The sequence below is a fragment of the Syngnathus floridae genome, chromosome 5, assembly GCF_059516105.1.
Source record: "Syngnathus floridae isolate MCC-2025c chromosome 5, RoL_Sflo_1.0, whole genome shotgun sequence".
NCBI classification, from domain to species: domain Eukaryota; kingdom Metazoa; phylum Chordata; class Actinopteri; order Syngnathiformes; family Syngnathidae; genus Syngnathus; species Syngnathus floridae.
This window is the reverse complement of record NC_142417.1, coordinates 13,806,187-13,826,300: the sequence shown is the minus strand read 5'-3', so window position 1 is coordinate 13,826,300 and position 20,114 is coordinate 13,806,187. Positions and strand designations below refer to the sequence as shown.

The 20,114-nt window shown below is 45.0% G+C and overlaps 2 protein-coding genes and 2 long non-coding RNA genes across 9 annotated transcripts; 2 read left to right on the top strand and 2 right to left on the bottom strand.

The window, feature by feature from the left end:
• Positions 1-73: 73 nt before the first annotated feature.
• LOC148398286 (SH3 domain and tetratricopeptide repeat-containing protein 1-like) lies at positions 74-8,189 on the bottom strand. 5 transcript variants are annotated; one of them, XM_088377217.1, is made up of 18 exons: positions 7,671-8,176; positions 7,542-7,598; positions 7,316-7,399; positions 7,080-7,127; positions 6,211-6,338; positions 6,034-6,139; positions 5,821-5,961; positions 5,400-5,598; positions 5,077-5,153; positions 3,921-4,061; positions 3,615-3,833; positions 3,339-3,519; positions 3,112-3,262; positions 2,760-2,882; positions 1,845-1,995; positions 474-628; positions 296-391; positions 82-219 (listed from the first exon to the last, which is right to left on the bottom strand). In XM_088377217.1, exons 3-17 carry the CDS (start codon positions 7,344-7,346, stop codon positions 326-328), a joined length of 1,917 nt encoding a protein of 638 aa, XP_088233343.1. In that variant the 5' UTR covers positions 7,347-7,399; positions 7,542-7,598; positions 7,671-8,176; the 3' UTR covers positions 82-219; positions 296-325. The 5 variants fall into 5 exon arrangements, 4 of the variants coding, with proteins under 4 accessions (XP_088233342.1, XP_088233341.1, XP_088233343.1 ...); XM_088377216.1 differs by having other exon boundaries at positions 74-391; XR_015858770.1 differs by having other exon boundaries at positions 296-628; positions 7,671-8,175.
• Positions 7,302-13,073, top strand: LOC148398285 (uncharacterized). The gene is made up of 3 exons (XR_015858776.1): positions 7,302-10,795; positions 10,939-12,198; positions 12,799-13,073. It is a non-coding gene; the product is annotated as an uncharacterized LOC148398285 (long non-coding RNA).
• On the bottom strand, positions 11,410-15,140 carry LOC148398284 (uncharacterized). 2 transcript variants are annotated; one of them, XR_015858778.1, is made up of 2 exons: positions 14,761-15,140; positions 11,410-12,118 (listed from the first exon to the last, which is right to left on the bottom strand). It is a non-coding gene; the product is annotated as an uncharacterized LOC148398284 (long non-coding RNA). The 2 variants fall into 2 exon arrangements; XR_015858777.1 differs by lacking the exon at positions 14,761-15,140 and adding an exon at positions 13,953-14,698.
• On the top strand, positions 14,482-18,931 carry LOC148398283 (uncharacterized). Its single transcript, XM_088377213.1, has 3 exons — positions 14,482-14,641; positions 16,512-16,621; positions 16,761-18,931. The coding sequence occupies exons 2-3, from the start codon at positions 16,519-16,521 to the stop codon at positions 18,722-18,724; spliced, it is 2,067 nt and encodes a 688-aa protein (XP_088233339.1). The 5' UTR covers positions 14,482-14,641; positions 16,512-16,518; the 3' UTR covers positions 18,725-18,931.
• The last annotated feature ends 1,183 nt before the right edge of the window (positions 18,932-20,114 follow it).

Here is a 20,114-nt window from a genome sequence, read left to right as displayed (position 1 = left end):
GTTGGCGCGGTCCGCGGCCGTGTTCATCCTCCTCACGTTGAGCTCCGCGGCGAGGCCTCGGGATCGCTTGTAAAAAGAAAGCGAGAGCTGGCGGTCCATGAGGAAGTTGTGGTAGAGGGTGGCCAGGCGGGTGCACAGCACCAGCTGCCACTTCTTGTTGCCCACATCCATGGCTGCGGCCAGGGCAAAATGGTAGTAGCCCACTGCGTCAAAAGGGTCCTGGAGAAAACAAAAACTAACTCTGACCAAAAAAAGTCGATCAAATGCCTTCTTTTTGACGTTACGTCGAGTATACCCATTTCTTTGGGTGAGGGTCCCTTGTTGGTCATATTTTCATTTGTAGGCAATGTGGCAAATATTTGCCGACTTCATTCTTTGCTTGCCCCGCTGCCTGGCCAAACAATCACACTTTGAGTCCAAAAATCCAGTACCTTCAGATCGTAGAAAAGGATGTCCCCCAAGGTCCGGTATACCCTGGCGTAGTAGAGGGCTTCCTCGTCAAACTGCAGAGGGGCCGGGCAGAGGCTCAGAGTCTTCAGGTAGTAGTGTTCAGCCAGTTCGCACTGACCTAAACGGTGGTACAAGGAGGCCAGACGATGGTAGGCCACTCGCTCGTTCAGGACCTCACCTGCACGGAGCGTGGCCGGTCGCCACGAAAGGCAAATCTAACATCAGACCCTTTCCTTGCGCAAATGAAAATGCACTAGGACTTGGACCAGTGCCATGTGGGCTGCCATAAGCAAGACGTGCAGGTAGTGCCTACCAGAGATGGGGACTCGAGTCACTGTGACTTGGACTCGAGTCGACTCGAGTCACTGCGACTCGGACTCGAGTCGACTCGAGTCGCTGTTTTGATGACTTGTGACTTGACTTGACAAAAATAAAAAAAAAACCATGAGACTCGACTTGGGAGTTAAAGACTCGGGACTTGACTTGACTTGAGACACGATGACTTGAGTGTTATTTAGTTTATGTTTTCAGTTTGAATATGAAATTAATAATACATTTAAAAAAGTAATATCGATAACACGGTAGGAGCGCAGGCTGAGAATGGCGTTGTCATGATTGGATCGCTACCCTGTCAATCAATCAGTCGTGCCCTCTCTACCTACCTAACGTGTTTATTGGAGAATCACGCCCCTTTATATCAGACATGCACAAACATGTCAGCGGGAGCGGTGCCTTCGGCTATCGGAATTACCTTTATGACGGCAAAAGACGGACGGCACAGTGCAAGATATGCAACAGAGACATTTCAGACAGCCAGACGACAACTTCAAACTTTGTCCGTTTGAAGTTTATAGCGCTCGGGTTTCATCTGTAACATCAACCAGATGTTACAGATGAAACATGAAAAGTTTCTAATGCTCTTTAATGTGTTTCTTCCTTCAGATTTTTTTCAGATTATTTTTTCATATTTGCAACTCAAATGTGTCGGACACTGTCGGCAGACGTTCATTTGTTTGGATTGAGCTGTCAATCATTGTATGAGGTAATGTCTTCTTTGTTTGATTCCATGGTGTATTTTACTGAGTATCAGTAATTACAGTGCAAATCCAAATTATTGTCACATGTTTTAAACAGGTTCGACACATTGGACAATGATGGTTACTTAAAGTTACTTATATCTTGTCTTTTCACGTTACTAAGATCAGATTCTGTGGGTAAAATTGCAATAATAAGGTGACTTGACTTGGACTTAACCTATTTAAGGACTTGGACTTGACTTGACTTGCCCAAGAAAAAAATGACTTGGGACTTACTTGAGACTTGAAGGTTAAGTAAGACTTGAGACTCACTTGAGACTTGCACATGTGTGACTTGGTACCATCTCTGGTTCCTACCTAGCTTGACGCTGATCTCCAGAGCGCTGTGAGCAAATTCCAAGGCTTCTCCGTATAGTTGTAGTTGGAACATGACTTCTGCCAGCTTGTTGCACAGCCTCAGCCTGCTCGAAACGGCGCCGCACCTGTCCGCCATGGGAAGAGCGCCATCCTGCGTCAAGGGCAGGCAGGGAGCACAACGAATGAGCAAAGCTACCAAATTCAATCAATCCATTATCTGTCTGTCCAAAACTCGCAAGTTCTGTTTTTGTGCTCAGGCCAAAGTAATAGAAAGATGACTTTACACTACCTTGGTGCCACGGAACCACAGTTAATCGAGAGGTTGCACAGTGATACAACAAAATGGTGCTTTAACGCCATTTCGTAGCACGTATCCCAGTCTTCCCTGGCAATATCGCAGTTCAATTTTTGCAAGGGTATTCCTGCCTAACTTGAGGACCAATGACTCATGTAGCAATAAGAGCGAGCCAGGTGATCCTGAAAGGGGGATCCTTCCATCTGTGGTCCCTTCTCAAGGTTTCTCCTATTCCCCTGTTAGGGGTTTTTGAGTTTTTCCTTGCCCTTTTGGGAGCTTAAGATCAGGGGTTGCTTTGAGAATAATTGTCATTTTTTGGCTGTGTGAAGCCCTTTGAGACTCTTTGTGATTTAGGGCTATACAAATAAACTTGACTTGACTTGGCCGGGAGAAAAGAGAGAGAGCGAGCCGGGAGAAAGAGAGAGAGAGAGAGAGAGAGAGAGAGAGAGAGAGAGAGCGAGAGAGAGAGCGAGAGAGAGAGCGAGAGAGAGAGCGAGAGAGAGAGCGAGAGAGAGAGCGAGAGAGAGAGAGAGAGAGAGAGAGAGAGAGAGAGAGAGAGAGAGAGAGAGAGAGAGAGAGAGAGAGAGAGAGAGTCCAAACATTGTTTTGGGGGCACGTACCCTGTAGTAGATGATAGCCTTGTCTTGATCATGGCGACTGTTGAAGAAGATATCTCCAGCAGCTTCCTGCATCTTCAAGATGAACTTGTTGTCTCCTGTGCTCAGAGCCACATTCAGTGCGACCTGCCCACCACATGAGACAAAAAATGTGTGCGGGGGAATTTCACTCATCCACAGTGCAATTCGGAATCAATCTTCACAGCTCGACAAGACAAAAATAAATTCAACAAAATTCATCTAATTTGACCCAAAATGCCAATTAGTGCCTATCTGCATTTGGGTCTGACCAACAAATCAGAGGACAGAAAAACGCTGGTGATGTCGTGGGCCAGCTGGCAGCTGTACTCCACACCTGTACGTAAAGTTCCACCAGTTCCGCCTGGCCGAGGAGGTGGTAGATCTTGCCAGCTTGAAGCCATCCGTACGCTTCCTTCTCACTCAGGCCCAGGTCGATGAAAATAGCCAGACTGCTCTTGGTGTGGTCGAGAGCCGCGCGATAGGCCCTACGTGATGATGTGGGAGCTCACGTTTGGGAGAATTCCACACAGGAACGTCAAGCGGTCGAACCGGGTGGGGAACCTCTGCGTGGCCAGCGAGAGGAAGAGCTGGCTGATGGCTTCCAATGTGTCACCCTCCCGTTCTCGGTCGGGTGTCCCTTGAAGCAGTCGGACCTGGTACTGGCTGTAGATGACGCGCCGGGCCCTGTCCGGACTTTCCCACTCATAAAAGTGGCACAGACGTCTTACCGCCATCAGCTGGCCTGGCAAATATTAACATTGGGATGATTTGATGTTGTCGTCGTCTGAATTCATGTCTCGTTTTGGCTATGAGAAGGTCCTCTTTTTAGCAACTTACAGTCTGGGAGGTTGGCTTTGATGGCCAGCAGCAAAGCCCACTCGTAGCATCCTTTCCCAAAATGCATCCGCCGCTCGTTCACCCAGTGTTGACCCAGGCGCAGGAGCACGGCGACAAAGGTCGTCTCGTGCCCTCCGTCCAGCGAGGAAAAGAGCCGCACGGACTCCATCAGGTGCTTCCGTGCGACTCCTTTAGCTCCGGCCTTGAGACACAGCAGGCCTTTGTGAGGAGAAGCCATTGCCACGTCGTTTACTGCAATTCCACTCAAGTCATCATCGGAGGCACGCTAATAAGCAGATAAGTTACCGAGGTTGGCAAGCGCTATCGCTCGGTTGGGCACGTCTTTGTTCTCCTGGCAGATGGCCACGGCGGCGTGGTGGCTCTCTGCCGCCCTGCGAAGGTCACCCATACAACGGAGAGCCACGCCGCGCATGTTGAGCACCAACCCTGGACGCCAATCAAAAAGTTAACACTCAAGACATGTGGGCCAACTTTCATACGTGACTCGGAAACTCGAGGCTGGCTGGAGTCGAGTCACGTGACTCGAGTCCTCGGGTTTTGGTCAAAAGCAGTAACGAAAATCCAGAGACCTTGTGTCACGTGATTCGAGTTGTCGGGTTTTGGTCAAAAGCAGTCACCAAAATCCAGGGACCTCGTGTCACGTGACTCGAGTCGTCGGGTTTTGGTCAAAAGCAGTCACCAAAATCCAGGGACCTCGTGTCACGTGACTCGAGTCGTCGGGTTTTGGTCAAAAGCAGGAACCAAAATCCAGGGACCTCGTGTCACGTGACTCGAGTCGTCGGGTTTTGGTCAAAAGCAGGAACCAAAATACAGAGACCTCGTGTCACGTGACTCGAGTCCTCGGGTTTTGGTCAAAAGCAGGAACCAAAATCCAGGGACCTCGCGTCACGTCACTCGAGTCCTCCGGTTTTGGTCAAAAGCAGGAACCAAAATCCAAAGGCCTTCCAGCGGCGTGGCGCAGCACTCCGGCAGAGCTGCCAAGACCGAGTCCAAGACGCGCAGTCCCACGCTGGGTTGAACATTGTGAACTGGTTGGTGAATTGAATGGGGTGCGAACAAGGAAAAAGGTTAAGAACCACTGGCGCGAAGGGTAGTCGTCATCTTTTCTTTCTTTTGTCCCAATGATCTATGTGGTGGCTTTGAATACATTGGCTAATTCTGCAGATTTTCTGCTCACTTTTATAGTATACTTCAACTGGGACTGCTATTGAAAACCTCAATACTCGCCATTATTTTTCAGTGGTGATGATGGTCGGCAAAAGTGTCGAGTTTGAGCCAACTGCTATGACACGGCGCTTGCATTTCAAGTCTGCACTCGAGCAAGTCTAAAACGATTTCATGTCTCAAAAAAACTTAGAGTCACTCATCTCTCAAGACACCATTGAATGTGTGTAGGGTGAGAAGTGGAGATAAATCGCAATAATCCAAACTGCCACCTCACCGAAGAGCATGGGGAAGTCACGGGCCGGTTTGCCATCACCCACCAAAATGTTCTCTGGACAAGACTTGAGAAACCACCTGCGGAAACATCACATGAATGCCAACGGCCACTTTTATCACCATCGTCGCGTGCGCTACGGCTTTCATTTTCGGTGCCGGTTTTACAGTCAACTTCAACGAGAATGACTTCCAAAGATTTTTACAGGTTACTGTTGTGATTTTTCTCCGCCCCCACCTATCGGCAGGAGAACCTCATCTGGAACCCAGTAAAGCTGCGCTAAACAGAGCTACACTGCATTCTATGTGCCTGCTGTTTTAACTCACTGATGAAAAGGTATCACAGGCTCCAGCGCAGGTTTGGCCCCGGTGCCTCGGGAGCCGTCGGACAAGCAAAGAACTGTCCAGCCCGAGTTCCGGAAGGGAGGCTCAAAGAGCGCGACGTCTCCCTGCTCCAGGTACAGGTCGGGTCCGGAGGTGCAACTATCAAACATCCGACTGGCGGTGCAGCGAGCAAACACTGACGCTGACGACACAGATCATCACAACTCGCTATTTGCGATCAAGTGACACTCGAAGGGATTCGTGTCACCTGACTCGAGTCACCATGTGTCAGGATTTGCAGATAAATATGTATAACAAATGTATCCACTTCACTTTGACTTGAAGTCATGTTTTGGATGTCATTTTAGACGACTGTATTGTTTTGTTGTTGTGTGTTTGTTCATGACTACCACCCACTTTGTACCTTCTTCCATGAGGACGCACGTGTAGAGAACATGAAGAGTGTCCTTCGGAACGGAAACTTTGATTCCAAGATGGTTTTCCAAGGAGAGGAGCCACAACTCCTTGTCAAACAACAAAAGCTCCATGCAATGACCAAGCCGGCCTATGACAAACACGATATGAGAAGCGCACGAAACATTTTTGGGGGAGAACAGCACCAATATTGCCAACGTACCAAGTGTGTAGTGGGTTGCGAACATCCACACTTGCTCGAATGTTTGGAAAGTGACAAAAATCACTTGGTCTTCACTGTCAATGGCAACGAGGTGAGCAGACCATTCCTATTTGACACAGTTTTTGCTGCTTGCTGATTTCCCCCGAATGACCTTCCGAGTGTGTTTTTGTGACGTACCTCAATGAGAGTGAGCTCAGTGCTGTCAGCCTGCTGAGTGCGCAGTTTCCCTCGCAGCATTTCCTGCGACTCCTCGTGTGCAGGAAGACGCTCGTGACCCGTGACCGCATCCAGGCGCACGGGCAGAGCTGAAAGTGCACAAAAGTCAGGGATCATCATCCAAATCTCCCTGCATGCCTTCGAACGACATCAGTCGGTTTTAGTATCCATCCATCCATCCATCCATCCATCCATCCATCCATCCATCCATCCATCCATCCATCCATCCATCCATCTTCTGTACCGCTTTGCCCATACGGGATCGCGGGCGTACTGGAGCCTATCCTAGCAGTCATCGGGCACTTGGCGGGGGACACCCTGAACTGGTTGCCAGCCAATCGCAGGGCAAACAGAGACAAACAACCATCCGCACTCACACCTACGGACAATTTGGAGTGCTCAATCAGCATGTTTTTGGAATGTGGGAGAAAACCGGAGTGCCCAGAGAAAACCCACGCGGACACGGGGAGAACATGCAAACTCTACACAGGGAGGGCTGGAGGTTGAATCGAACCCGCACCCTCCTAACTGTGAGGCGGACGTGCTGGCCAGTGCGCCACCGAGCCGCCCGTTTTAGTCACTAAACACCACAAAACAAAACAGGCTGTATTTTGTTTCATTGTTCAATTGTGCTAGAAAACAAACAACAACAAGTTAATCATATGAAAACATGCATTTGCCTGTTGTAGCTGCACTTTGATACACACTTTAAGATTAATGGGTGACTTCCGAGGGTAAATGTGTAATCTACTTGAAATGGGCTCACATGACATGTCTCCAGCTGGGGTCATGCGTGCAATGTGGAAAATAAAAGAAAAAAGGTTAGTAACCTGTTGGAAGGTTCTCGTCAGATGTTCCCTTCAGAGTGGCAGCAACACCTGGAGGAAGACGGAGAGGAAAAATAAGAAGACAAAGATGTATTTGCTTAAATTGCCGCAGAGCCGTTCGCCGAGAAACTAGGATTAATGGGCATTGTTGAAAAATGCGTAAGAATGGCCCGTGACAGGATCGGTCACAACATAAAATGGATAAATAGATTTTTTTTAAAAAAGTAATTTTTTCATACCAAGTCGACTTTGTCGTCTGCTTTTTTCCATCGCGTTCACTTCTGCTGGTCACTTCGACACAGAAGACACAAGTGAGCGTTTCTCTGAGAAGGAAACAAGTGTCAAGCCCACAGCGGCTGCTCTGGCTCTCCAAAATAAAGGTTAGTTCACTAGTCAAAGAAAAACTTTAAATTCATTACTTTATTTTCACAAATGAAATGTTGCGCATTTAAAAGGAATCCTTACCTTCACGTTTCGACTCTTACATTGAGCCTAGACTCCTCAATTTCCTGCTTACGTGGACTGAAAAAAGGAATGCTTCATTTACCCATTTTGACAAAGATTTACTCCTCATCATTTGGATATGTTGCTTACATTGCTCCGAGTGCTTCGAATACAACATCTAGATTTTGAATCTGCTGCGAAGATTTTGCGAGATGTTGAGTGCGTGCAGACTTTTTGGGTGGGATTTTTGTTTTGACGGTTTTTATTGCACCAGAAAATAAATGTCCCCCTAATTCAAGTGCAAACTTACTTGATGCATGGGAAATAAAACAGAAGAATGCATGGTAGCGTTATCGTCATATGACACGTTAAATCAAACAGAATGTGCTGTCCTCACTCCGAAGCGACTTTTCCATCAGCGAATCATCAGACTTGGTTGTCTTACATGCCGATTTATTGACGAATGGCCTCAAACCATTGCCCTCTTAAGACCATCGTAAAACTGAAATACAAAAGAAAGAAAACACCGCGTGAAACGATCGTTAGCTTGTAGCATGTTGGCTAACGTCACTTCGACACGTAAATAAAATGAACATACAATCGTCTCGTGCTGAGTAAAACACTTACACCAAGCATCCACAGGAGGGCGGGCTTAACCATTAAATAGAAAATGACGTTTCAACACGAACCAAAGAGGGCAGAACAAGAACACATCAGAAAATCAAATGAATGAGAATTATACCATCCGTCCGTCCCTACCGCTTGTCCGCACAGGCATCGCGGACATCTTTCTTTCTTTCTTTCTTTCTTTATTTAGCCAGCCAGTCATATAACGAGCTCATTAGGTACACCACAATGACAATAGCATCTTCAATTCAATCAATACAGCATAGCGAGTAGTTATTGGATATCTATGTCATGACACCGCATGGTGAACAATGGAATGGCATGGCGGGGGAGGGTATGGGCCCCTTGGGCCACTAATAATCCCCCCCTCTCAAAAATCTCGAGAGATCTACAGCTAACAATCTTTGTTGTTGTTGTCGGAGCCTATCCCAGCTGTCATCGGGCAGTAGGCGAGTAGAGTTCAAGCATCTTGCGGTCTTGTTCACGAGCAAGGGCAGGATAGACCGCGAGATGGGTGATGCTACAAGCGGCCAAAATGGGTACACCCTATGTCTCTCGGTTGGCCTGCGAACGCCTTGGGATCGATTCCCCGGGATGAGCTGGACAAAAGGGGAGGAGGATGGGCGCCCGTCCTAAAGGTGCTGCCCCCAGATTTAAGTGATAGAAGATGGATGGGAAAATAAGAATGAGGTATGAACGGGAATTGTCTTTTAAATTTTTATTGTTTTTATGTATTTTTCACAACAGGGTATGCATAATAAATTCATCTGAAGAATAACGCATGGTCAATTAATCATAATAGCAATAATAGTGAAAGAATGAAAAGAACGTATGGTAAATTAATCGGAATAATAATAATAACACATGGTAAATTAAACAGAATAATAACGCATGGTAAATCAAACCAAAGAATAATGCATGTGAATAACTTTGAATGCATGATAAATTAAACAGAATAATATAAATGCATGGTCAATAACATGATTCATGGTCAATAGAACTTTAAATAATCAAATCAGAATATTTGTACTGAGACCACCAGCAACTTGGACTCATCGAGAGTCATTCCACACCCGGACACCATCACGGCAGGCTGCCACTCCAGATGCAAGACTCACTGAGAGTCATTCCACACCCGGACGCCATCACGGCAGGCTGCCACTCCAGATGCAAGACGCACTTTGATTGGATAACGCGCCGTGGGCATCTTACACACAAAGCTGTTGAGTCGCACGCAGGACATCTTTCTCCATCAGCGTTGCTACAGACACAATCCCCCCTCCCTTTAGTGTAGCAACGCCTCTGTAACCAGGGCAACCATAACATTAAAAAGAGGGGCACGTGGAGAAAGGACTCAGAACTGATGGAGGTTGTAACTGAGATTGCTTTCTCTATCGTTCTCCTCGCGAGTAAACCTGTTCTGGTTGTCTTCTCCTCTTCATTCCAGCGAGTGATTTAATGTCTAATCGTATTTAGACCCAACACCAACACTTGGGTCGGTTCCTATGTGGCCCAATTAGGGTTATTTTTGAGCCAACTGTTTTTTGAGTGCTGATTTGACAAAAGTAAGGAATACAAAATACATCGATTAGAGAAGTAAAATATGAATAGAAGTCTGAAAAATAAATTCTTATGGTACAATAATAGATGAAAAAAGAGTCTGAAAAATAAATTCTCCAAGTACAGTAAAAGAAAGAAAGAAAATTCTCAACATAATTACAGTAAAAGATGAAAAGAAGTCTGGAAAATAAATTCTCCAGGAAAGTGCAGTTATCCAAATAATATGTAATAAGTAGCGCAATATATTATTTATTCCTTCTTGTGTGTCTGCATGTGTGCATTCATTTACCACACTCTGAGCAGCTGAAGGGTTTCTCTCCTCTTTTCTTGAGTGGATGTTCATATTTATCTTGCTTGTGTATCTTTTGACAAAAGGGAACAAGTGAAGGGTTTCTCCTCTATGTGCCCTCACATGAGTGCAATCAAACTGTGCTTGGAAGTCCCACTTTTACTGCAAATTGAGCAAATGAAAGGTTTTCCCCCAGTGTGCTTCCTCATGTCTGACTATAAATTATTTTTGAGTGAGGCTTTTGCCACATTCAGAGCAACTGAACGTTTTTTTCCAGTGTGCGTCCACGTAAGCGGTTTCAAATGCTGATTAAAGGTCAAACTTTTCCTGCAAATTGTACAAGCGTAGTGTTTTTCTCCTGTCTTGTTGCATGTTTGAGCATGTACTGTTTTTGAGTGGAGCTTTTGCAGCAAACAGACAAGGTGAAATGTTTATCTCCTGTGTGTTTCCGCATGTGGGCCTTCAAACTCTTTTTGTAAGAAAAACATTCACCACAAATGGAGGAGGAGGAGGAGGAGGATGATACCTGCAAGATACCATTGACTGGTGTTCCTGTGAAGAGTTTAGATGAGGGTCAACATGAGTTGAGCAAAGGGGTGGAGCCTCCAAGCTGCAGCTCAAGTCATGCAAGACTTTTCTTTTTTTTCTTGTCCTTGTGTGGTGATTCAGCCCTGCTCTCTGCACGGGAAAAAGCTAACCAATCAAAAAGGGGCCTGACACGCCATATCTGAAGCGAAGAGACAACTATAGGGAGAAATAGAAAGCTGAGCTGTACAATGATTTAGACTCTCCTACAAAAGTGAGGCCAATTCTTCTCATTTTGCAGTGAAATTAAATGAAGCAATTTGTGTAAAAATGCTGAATGACAAAATATGAAAGCATGTGAATCATTAACCCTGTCCAAACCTCCACTATCGTTATCACCTACTCTCTTTCTTAAAGAAGCCGCGCCTGCACTCCTCGCGAGGAGGAGGTGTGTCTGATGTTCCGGAGACAAAAGGTCAGGAAGGCACCAGGCCCAGACGGCGTGACACCCTCAAGCCTGAAAGTCTGTGCGGAACAGCTGCCACCCACCTTTGCACGGATCTTCAACCTTTCCCTGGAGCTGTGTGAGGTGCCCTCGTGCTTCAAGAGCTCCATCATCATACCGGTGGCCAAGAAGCCAGCCATCACAGGTTTGAATGACTATAGACCTGTCGCCCAGACATCTGTTGGTCATGAAATCCTTCGAGAGGTTAGTACCGAACAAACTGAAGGTCATCACGGGCCCCCTGCTCGACCCCCTGCAGTTTGCCTACCGGGCAAACAGGTCGGTGGACGATGCAGTCAACATGGGTGTCAGGTTTATTTCGCTGACTGAATAACTGTTAAGAGAAAAGTATCAGCAGACAAAATCACAAGTGAGACAGAATATTAATTCTATGCTCGCGAGGAGTGCAGTACAGATAGCTTACAACAATTTCACTACACTAAATATCTGTATGCACTCCTGCTCTTTTTATTAGGATTTGTCCTCCCCACAATGTGAGACACAAGCCCCTAAGGGAGGGGGAAAGCATGTGGGCTTTGCCTCGTAAGCAAAAATAAATCACAAGGTGTTACATACTTACATGGCAATATAGGCAAAAGAATTTAAGCGATCAGCATTCTCTCTTTGTCTCTGTGATGCATGCAGGAAATGTGATGCTTGCTTGCCGTTCCATCGAGAGTGTGAGACAGCGGTTAGACGTGTTGTTTGTAGGAATTGTCTCGGCAGATGTCTCTTTTTGCTGAGTTGTCAGCTGCGTCCTGCCTGACCCAGCCGTAACCTCTCTCCTGGCCCAGCGGTGACCTTTCTCTTCTGTTGTACAACATAGAAACAGCAAGGCCAAACAGCAAGCATGTATTGCAGTAATATTGGGGTAAAGCATTGATTAGAGAGCGCATGATAACATATATATACATTTTTCTAACAATGGGGCTGCACTACATTCTGCACCACCTGGACACCCCAGGGACGTACGCCAGGATCCTGTTTGTGGACTGCAACTCGGCGTTCAACACCATCGCTCCTGACATCCTCCACCAGAAGCTCATCCAGCTTGCGGTGCCTGCCTCCACCTGTCAGTGGATCACCAGCTTCCTGACCAACAGGAGGCAGCATGTAAGGCTGGGGACCATCACATTCGACACCCGGACCACCAATACTGGCGCCCCCCGGGGGTACGTCCTCTCCTCACTGCTCTTCTCGCTCTACACCAGGGGTGCTCAAACTTTTTCAGCTTACGAGCTACTTTTAAAATGACTGTTGGAATAATTTTAAGTGAAGCTTTGGCCTGCCAGACCTGGAGGCCTGGCCTTTACGAGTTTATCTTTCCTTTTATCTAGGTTCTTCCTTTTTAGTGATAGGGATGTCTTTTGATCCCTGTCAGCCATTTGTATCCTTCCTGTCCTTATGTTGTCTGTGTGTTTTGGTTCCCGTAAGAGGCCTTCACTAACAATGACCAGGGCTTATTTGCATAGGTGACATGGGCTTTGTTTGATTCACAGGAACTTCATTCCTTTTCATTTAGATATAGGTTTGGTTCATAGATTGTAGTTTATCAGACCTGTTTTTCTTTGTTAAAGGTTACATACAGTTAGAAGTAGTTGCATAAAAGTTATCCCATATTTACTCAATGTTTGTTTAAGGAACTGCATACCGGTTACCTCACGTTTGCTTAATGTGTGTTGAAGTGTTTAGGACAAGTTACTTATTATTATTATGTGTTAATTTACCAAGTAGATAAAGTTAGCAAAGGTCTAGTTGCATTTGTTCCACAGCAAAGCGGCAATCAACGTGCTTCAAGGTATTTGATCACAGTCGACGACGAGTCAGCCAACTGTGAGGGAAGACGGCTGGGGACGGCCTCTGCGGGGGGTCACGAGCCAACAACGAAGTGCTAATTCACACCACAGTACATTCTTTTGCTAATCAGCGTTGCTACAGACACAATCCCCCCTCCCTTTAGTGTAGCAACGCCACTGTAACCAGGGCAACCATAAAGTGGTTTGAGCGGCTTGTCATGGAGCACATCAGATCCATTCCCCCCCCCCCCCCCCCCCCCCCCCCCCCACCATAGACCCGTTGCAGTTTGTGTACCGAGCCAAACGGTCCTCTGAGGATGCCATCTGCTCTGCCCTTCACTCGGCCCTCACCCACCTGGAGAGAAGGGACTCGTATGTGAGATTGCTGTTTGTGGACTTCAGCTCTGCCTTCAACACCATTGTGCCACAACGACTCATCTGCAAACTCGACAAGCTGGGCCTCTACAACTGGCTACTGGACTCCCTCTGTCAGAGGCCTCAGGTGGTACGTGTTGGCGACAAAATCTCCGCCAGCATCACGCTGAGCACGGGGGCCCCCAAGGCTGCGTGCTCAGTCCGCTGCTCTTCACCCTGCTGACGCATGACTGCACTGCAACCTACAGCGACAACCGCATAGTGAAATTTGCTGACAACACGACTCCGGTGGGTCTCATCACCAAGGGCGACGAGACTCAGTACAGGTTGGAGGTTGACCTTCTGACCACGTGGTGCAGGGACAACAACCTCCTGCTGAACGTCAACAAGACCAAGGAGATTGTTGTTGACTTCCGGAAGGGTCACACCCAACACCTGCCGCTGACCATCGACGGTGCTGTGGTGGAGAGAGTGAACAGAACCAAGTTCCTGGGGGTGCACATCAGTGAGGATCTCTCCTGGTCCACCAACACCGCATCACTGGCGAAGAAAGCTCAGTGCCGCCTGTACTTCCTGCGGAAACTCAGGGGAGCAAGTGCTCCTCCGGCGGTCATAACTACATTCTACCGTGGCACCATTGAGAGCGTCCTCTCCAGTTGTATCGTTGTTTAGGGTGGTAACTGCACTGAATACAACATGAAGGCCCTGCAGCGCATCATGAACACGGCTGGTAAGATTATTGGTGCTTCACTCACCTTCCTGAAGGACATTTACACCTCCCATCTCACCTGCAAGGCGACCACGATTGTGAGTGATGTGAGTCACCCCGCTCACTCATTGTTTGATATTCTGCCCTCTGGGAAGAGGTACAGGAGCCTGCGCTCCCACACCACCAGACTCACCAACACCTCCATACTCCAGGCTGTTAGGATCCTGAACTCTCTCCCCCCTTCTGTGTAGTGTCCTGTACTTTTGCGCTATATTCTGACTGTCTGCTGTATGCACACTTGCTCCATTTTTGCTCCTCTTATTTATTATGTTATTTGTTTATTTATTATTTATTCATCACTCTTATTTAGTCATTGTTTGTGCCTTCTTGTTTTTATTTTTGTGTGTTGTTTACTTGCATGTATATTGTGTACTATGTCTTGTCACCGTGGGATAGTGGGAACGTAATTTCGATTTCTTTGTGTGTCTTGTCATGTGAAGAAATTGACAATAAAGCAGACTTTGACTTTGATGCATGTGAAAATTGACAATAAAGCAGACTTTGACTTTGATCATCATTACGTAGCAGAAAGTAAAGCGACGACAACAAAACGGCGCTTGGTCTCAAAACTCAAACAGAAGCGTATCGCTTTCCATTCGGCTGCATCAGATAAACACGCAACTTATGTGGTGAATCAATAACATCAGCTACACGACGACCGCAACGACGAAAGAGGTAAGTTACGCCAACGGACCTAAGTTATCATGTTTGCAACGTTATTTGTTGTACTGCTTGGTTGCAGTACCGAAGTGCGGGCCGCTTTCATTAGCATGATACTTAAGAACAGTGCTAACTTTATATCTGCCTTGATTGTCCTCGACGAATGTTAGATCTCAAATGAGCCATCATCACATGCTGGTTCTTGCCTGTACCAAGAGTAATACTGTATTGTGGAAAAACTCAAAGTCGAGTCTCAGCAGTGATGCTTGCAGGCAGGCATGCTTCCGATTTGAAATCTCAATGCCACCAGATCGTAACGCGTAATTACGTTTGCTAAAACAGGTCCGATCTGTTATTTCGTGTATTGGGTCGGTTTAAGTTCACGTTATAAACAAAATAAAGTTGAAGTTGACATCTGTTGCGTGTTATTTGAGAGGTCCGTTGTTGAACAAACAAAGATGCAGAGTTACGGTTGGTTCGTAATTGGCAAGATTTTGGGTTGTTCAATGGAGGTCAGTACACGTGGTACTATAACTGATGAAACAACAAAGCAAAAGGCTGTTCTTACACATATGATATATACGATAATGAGAATTTACACACATATGAACATGAAAAACTGTATCAGTTTGTCTAACCTAATATGCACACATACGTAGGTGTTGCTCTCCCTTCACATTCAACGATTTGGGCATGATTTATGCCTCCTAGTTTCATTTTGCTAGGAATTCCTAGGTACTTAGGCTTTGTGGAACAATGCAACTAGACCGAGTTAGGGTTGATAGATTGGTTTCATCCTGTGCTTATGTTGTAATGTAACGTAATAATTAATCAAACATGTCCTTTTTTAACAAAGTAGTAGAACAAAGTGCTAAGAGCCTTTGAACTCATTGATCAGCTGCAGAGGACGCAATCAAAGTCGTTCTGTTTACACAACATCGTAAAACACCCCCTGCTATGATTTGATCAGAGGCCAGGGGTTTCACCCCCACCCTTTTTATCTCAATAAAAATGCTCTTGCAAGAAGCCTGAGTCAGACCTCATTTGATCATCACTGTATGCGCAGCGACGAATGACTCGCCACTTGCAAGTGTTTCAAAGGACATACTGTCTCCCGTGTGGTTCTTGCAAAATAAGTTAGAGTGAGCACCACTCTAACAGACTGTCTTTTTGCTAAGTTTACTTTCTTGCCAAACTATGTAGCTGCTAGATAGTGGTGTCAAACGTACGGCCTGCGGAACGGAGATTTGATCAGGCCTGCCTTTAATCAGGCCTGCAGGATAATTTAAAAGTGAAAAAATGCATAAAAAACACAGTTAACAGCCAATTGAAACAGAGTCAAGTCATATATTGCATTTTCCGTTGCAACTGACGAGAGCGCTGACATCACAGATGTCGCACAACTGACCTTATTTATTTGTGGAGTTGAAGAGACATTGACTGTTACTCTCGAGTTTCGTGAGTTGGTGCCAATGATGGACACCAACACAGCCAAAGACATTTTAGACATTTGGCTAAGGAAATCTGAGGTGTTTCATGAAATGATTAGTAAAAGGAATGTTCGTTAAATTTCAACATTTTCCTCCTGTTCTTGTGCTTCTTTACACCAAAAAAAGGAAAAACATGATATTTTGGTTATTTTTGCAGACTATAGTATAATCTTACCGTCCGGCCCACTTGACCTCTACCGAGGCCATGTGTGGCCCACAATGTGAAATGAGTTTGACACCCCTGATCTAGTACAACACAAAATACTATTGCAAAAATACAGTGTGTGATCCACACTGGTGTTAATATTCAATTACTTTGACAAATAACTCTCTTGCCGCTGCCCAAAAGGCACCTTTGTTAGCCAAACATCGTTGAACAAGTGTTGTGATTGCAGTGTAAAAATGTCTGCAAGGACCACAACAAAGTACGTGGAGGAAAAGGACCGTAGTTGTCGACAACAGGAACATCTTTGGCTGCAGCCTTATGTTGTATTGCCCAGAGCAGGTTAGTACACATCTAGTTTCTATTACAAATCCTCTCCCAGTGTTTATTTTTAGCAGAATTTTATTAAAAAGTATTTGTATAGGTTTGACCAGTTTCTCTTCAACTGTAACTTTTCATATGGGTTTGTCTTGTTTTGCAGACATCAGTGAAGCTATTTGTCCGAAGCAGCTAGAGCCAGAGCGCACTCGCATTAAAGAGGAAGATGTGGGCAAAGAGGTCCATCACTTCAATGAACAAATGGAGCAAAAGTTTCTTTGCACCATAAAAGAGGAGGAGGAGCCGGAGCGGCCTTGTAGTAAAGAGGAGGCCGAGGAGTCCTGCGACATTAAAGAGGAGGAGGAGGAGGATACCTGCAAGATAGCATTGACTGGTGTTCCTGTGAAGAGTTTAGATGAGGGTCAACAGGAGGTGAGCAAAGGGGTGGAGCTTCCAAGCTGCAGCTCAAGTCAACCAATGACCAGAGAAGGTGATGGAGGTCACTGTGGAGGATCACAAGCAGCTCCAACATTAGATAGATTAAATGTTCCTGCTGCTGGTGATGAGTTTCACAACAAACACAGGCAATGTTCTCAGTGTGCGAAATGTTGTGCTCATAACAGTGTTTTGAAACAACACATGAAAATGCACACAAGAGAGAAAAACCTTTCCTGCTCAGTTTGTGGCCAAAAATTCACTTATAAGGGAAAGTTAAAAAGTCACACAAGAATCCACACTGGCGAGAAACCCTTTTCATGCTCACTTTGTGGCCAAAAATTCTCTGATAAGACAAGCTTAAAAAGACACACAAGAATCCACACTGGCGAGAAACCTTTTTCATGCTCAGTTTGTGGACAGAAATTCAGTCAAAAGGGAAACTTAAATAGGCACACAAGAATCCACATTGGTGAGAAACCTTTTTCATGCTCAGTTTGTGGCCAAAAATTCTCTGATAAGACAAGCTTAAAAAGACACACAAGAATCCACACTGGCGAGAAACCTTTTTCATGCTCAGTTTGTGGCCAAAAATTCAGTCAGAGTGGACATTTAAACATTCACACAAGAATCCACACTGGTGAGAAACATTTTTCATGCTCAGTTTGTGGCCAAAAATTCTCTGATAAGACAAGCTTAAAAAGACACACAAGAATCCACACTGGCGAGAAACCTTTTTCATGCTCAGTTTGTGGCCAAAAATTCAGTCAGAGTGGACATTTAAACATTCACACAAGAATCCACACTGGTGAGAAACATTTTTCATGCTCAGTTTGTGGACAGAACTTCAGTCGAAAGGATAACTTAAAAAGTCACACAAGAATCCACACTGGTGAGGAACCTTTTTCATGCTCAGTTTGTCTCCAAAAATTCTCTCATAAGGGAACCTTAAAAAGACACACAAGAAACCACACTGGCGAGAAACCTTTTTCATGCTCAGTTTGTGGACAGAAATTCAGTCAAAAGGGAAACTTAAATAGGCACACAAGAAACCACACTGGCGAGAAACCTTTTTCATGTTCAGTTTGTGGCCAAAAATTCTCTCAGAAGGGAAGTCTAACATTTCATACAAGAATCCACACTGACGAGAAACATTTTTCATGCTCAGTTTTTGGACAGAAATTCAGTCAAAAGGCAAACTTAAAAAGTCACACAAGAATCCACATTGGTGAGAAACCTTTTTCATGCTCAGTTTGTGGCCAAAAATTCTCTGATAAGACAAGCTTAAAAAGACACACAAGAATCCACACTGGCGAGAAACCTTTTTCATGCTCAGTTTGTGGCCAAAAATTCAGTCAGAGTGGACATTTAAACATTCACACAAGAATCCACACTGGTGAGAAACATTTCTCATGCTCAGTTTGTGGCCAAAAATTCTCTGATAAGACAAGCTTAAAAAGACACACAAGAATCCACACTGGCGAGAAACCTTTTTCATGCTCAGGTTGTGGCCAAAAATTCAGTCAGAGTGGACATTTAAAGATTCACACAAGAATCCACACTGGTGAGAAACCTTTTTCATGCTCAGTTTGTCTCCAAAAATTCTCTCATAAGGGAACCTTAAAAAGACACACAAGAATCCACACTGGCGAGAAACCTTTTTCATGCTCTGTGGCCAAAGATTTTCAGTGAAGGAAGCCTTAAAAAGCCACTCGAGTCCACACTGGCGAGAAACTTTATTCCTGGTCAGTTTGTGGCCAAAAATTCTCTCACAAGGGAACCTTAAAAAGTCACTCAACAGTCCACACTGGCGAGAAACTTTATTCCTGCTCAGTTTGTGGCCAAAAATTCTCTCACAGGCTAAGCTTAATCAAGCACACAGTAGCCCACACCTAACTCTGTTGCCTGCTCAATCACTTGCCGAAGAGTCTCTCTTGCGAATTCCGAGTGTGTTGGGGGAGATGAGCAATGCTTCGCGAAGGTTTCACCTTCTATTTGCGCAGACTTCGAGTTTTTTGCATCGATGATGATATAGTTAACTGGCTTCCAGATATCTTTGTAGTTTTTATTGTACTTGGTGTTAATCTTGTTTTTAGTTGTGTTTTTTAACAGTAAATGCATTTAATTTGTATTCAGGGCAAGTTGCTTAGTTTTTATCAGTGTTCAGGGTTTAATTTCTTTTCACCTTTTCATTTTCATGTTAAGGTTTTTGCCCACATATTTGTCAAGCCTTGTTAAAAAGAAAAAGCAGAAGCAAGCAAGTCTTTTTTTTTTCTTTTTTGTGCTTGTGTGTTGATTCAACCCTGCTCTGTGCACCGGAAAAAGCTAACCAATCAAAAAGGGGCCTGTCACACCATATCTGACGTGAGCTGAGACAAATACAGGGAGAAATAGAAAGCTGAGCTGCACAATGATTTAAATCCCCTCCAAAAGTGAGGTCAATTCTTTTCATTTTCCAGTAAAAATAGATGAAGCAATTTGTGTAGAAATGTTGAATGACACAATGTGAAAGCATGTGGAATGCCTTGGAATCATGAAATACAATAAAAGTGAATTGTACAGAATGACATTGAACAATGTGGAATCATGTGGGAGAAGTATTTAATCATGGAATTATGTAGAATGACATTAAACGATGACAAATGATGACACGCGTTATGTGATGTACCTTAAGAAATGGAAATCCGTGAGATCTGAATAATTCCAAACATTTTTTGACGCAAGTAAGGTAAGTATCATAAACAGCAGCATATCATTAGTTCATTTGATACCACGACATAAACCTCAAAATTATCAGTCAGATCACATATATAGATACCGGACCTAATTTTGATAATGAAGGCTTTGGCCAACAGTGTGTGTATGAAACCTCACAAGCTTTACTTTTTTGTGAAGCACCTGGATGGAAATCTTCAAGGCTTCATCTACGATGTGTCCTCTCTGCATCCATTGCAGCCTTGTCATCCTGGAAGAGGTTTCTTATTTCCCTTAAAATTAGTTTTGAGTTCTTCCTTGCCCTCCTGGGAGTTTAAGATCAGGAGATGTTGGAGAATATTTGTCAATTTTTGCAATCGTCCCGAGT

What these genes read in the sequence shown, in the direction of transcription:
- LOC148398286 (XM_088377215.1), bottom strand. Translation starts at nt 7,346, where the DNA reads ATGGAAAAAAGCAGACGACAAAGTCGACTTG. An exon ending in GTGCGTCCTCATGGAAGAAG is followed by an intron (nt 5,599 to 5,820) that starts GTACAAAGTGGG and finishes CTGTGTCGTCAG; the next exon opens with CGTCAGTGTTTGCTCGCTGC. An exon ending in AGGCTATCATCTACTACAGG is followed by an intron (nt 1,996 to 2,759) that starts GTACGTGCCCCC and finishes CCCTTGACGCAG; the next exon opens with GATGGCGCTCTTCCCATGGC.
- LOC148398283 (XM_088377213.1), top strand. Translation starts at nt 16,519, where the DNA reads ATGTCTGCAAGGACCACAACAAAGTACGTGGAGGAAAAGGACCGTAGT. An exon ending in TGTTGTATTGCCCAGAGCAG is followed by an intron (nt 16,622 to 16,760) that starts GTTAGTACACAT and finishes CTTGTTTTGCAG; the next exon opens with ACATCAGTGAAGCTATTTGT.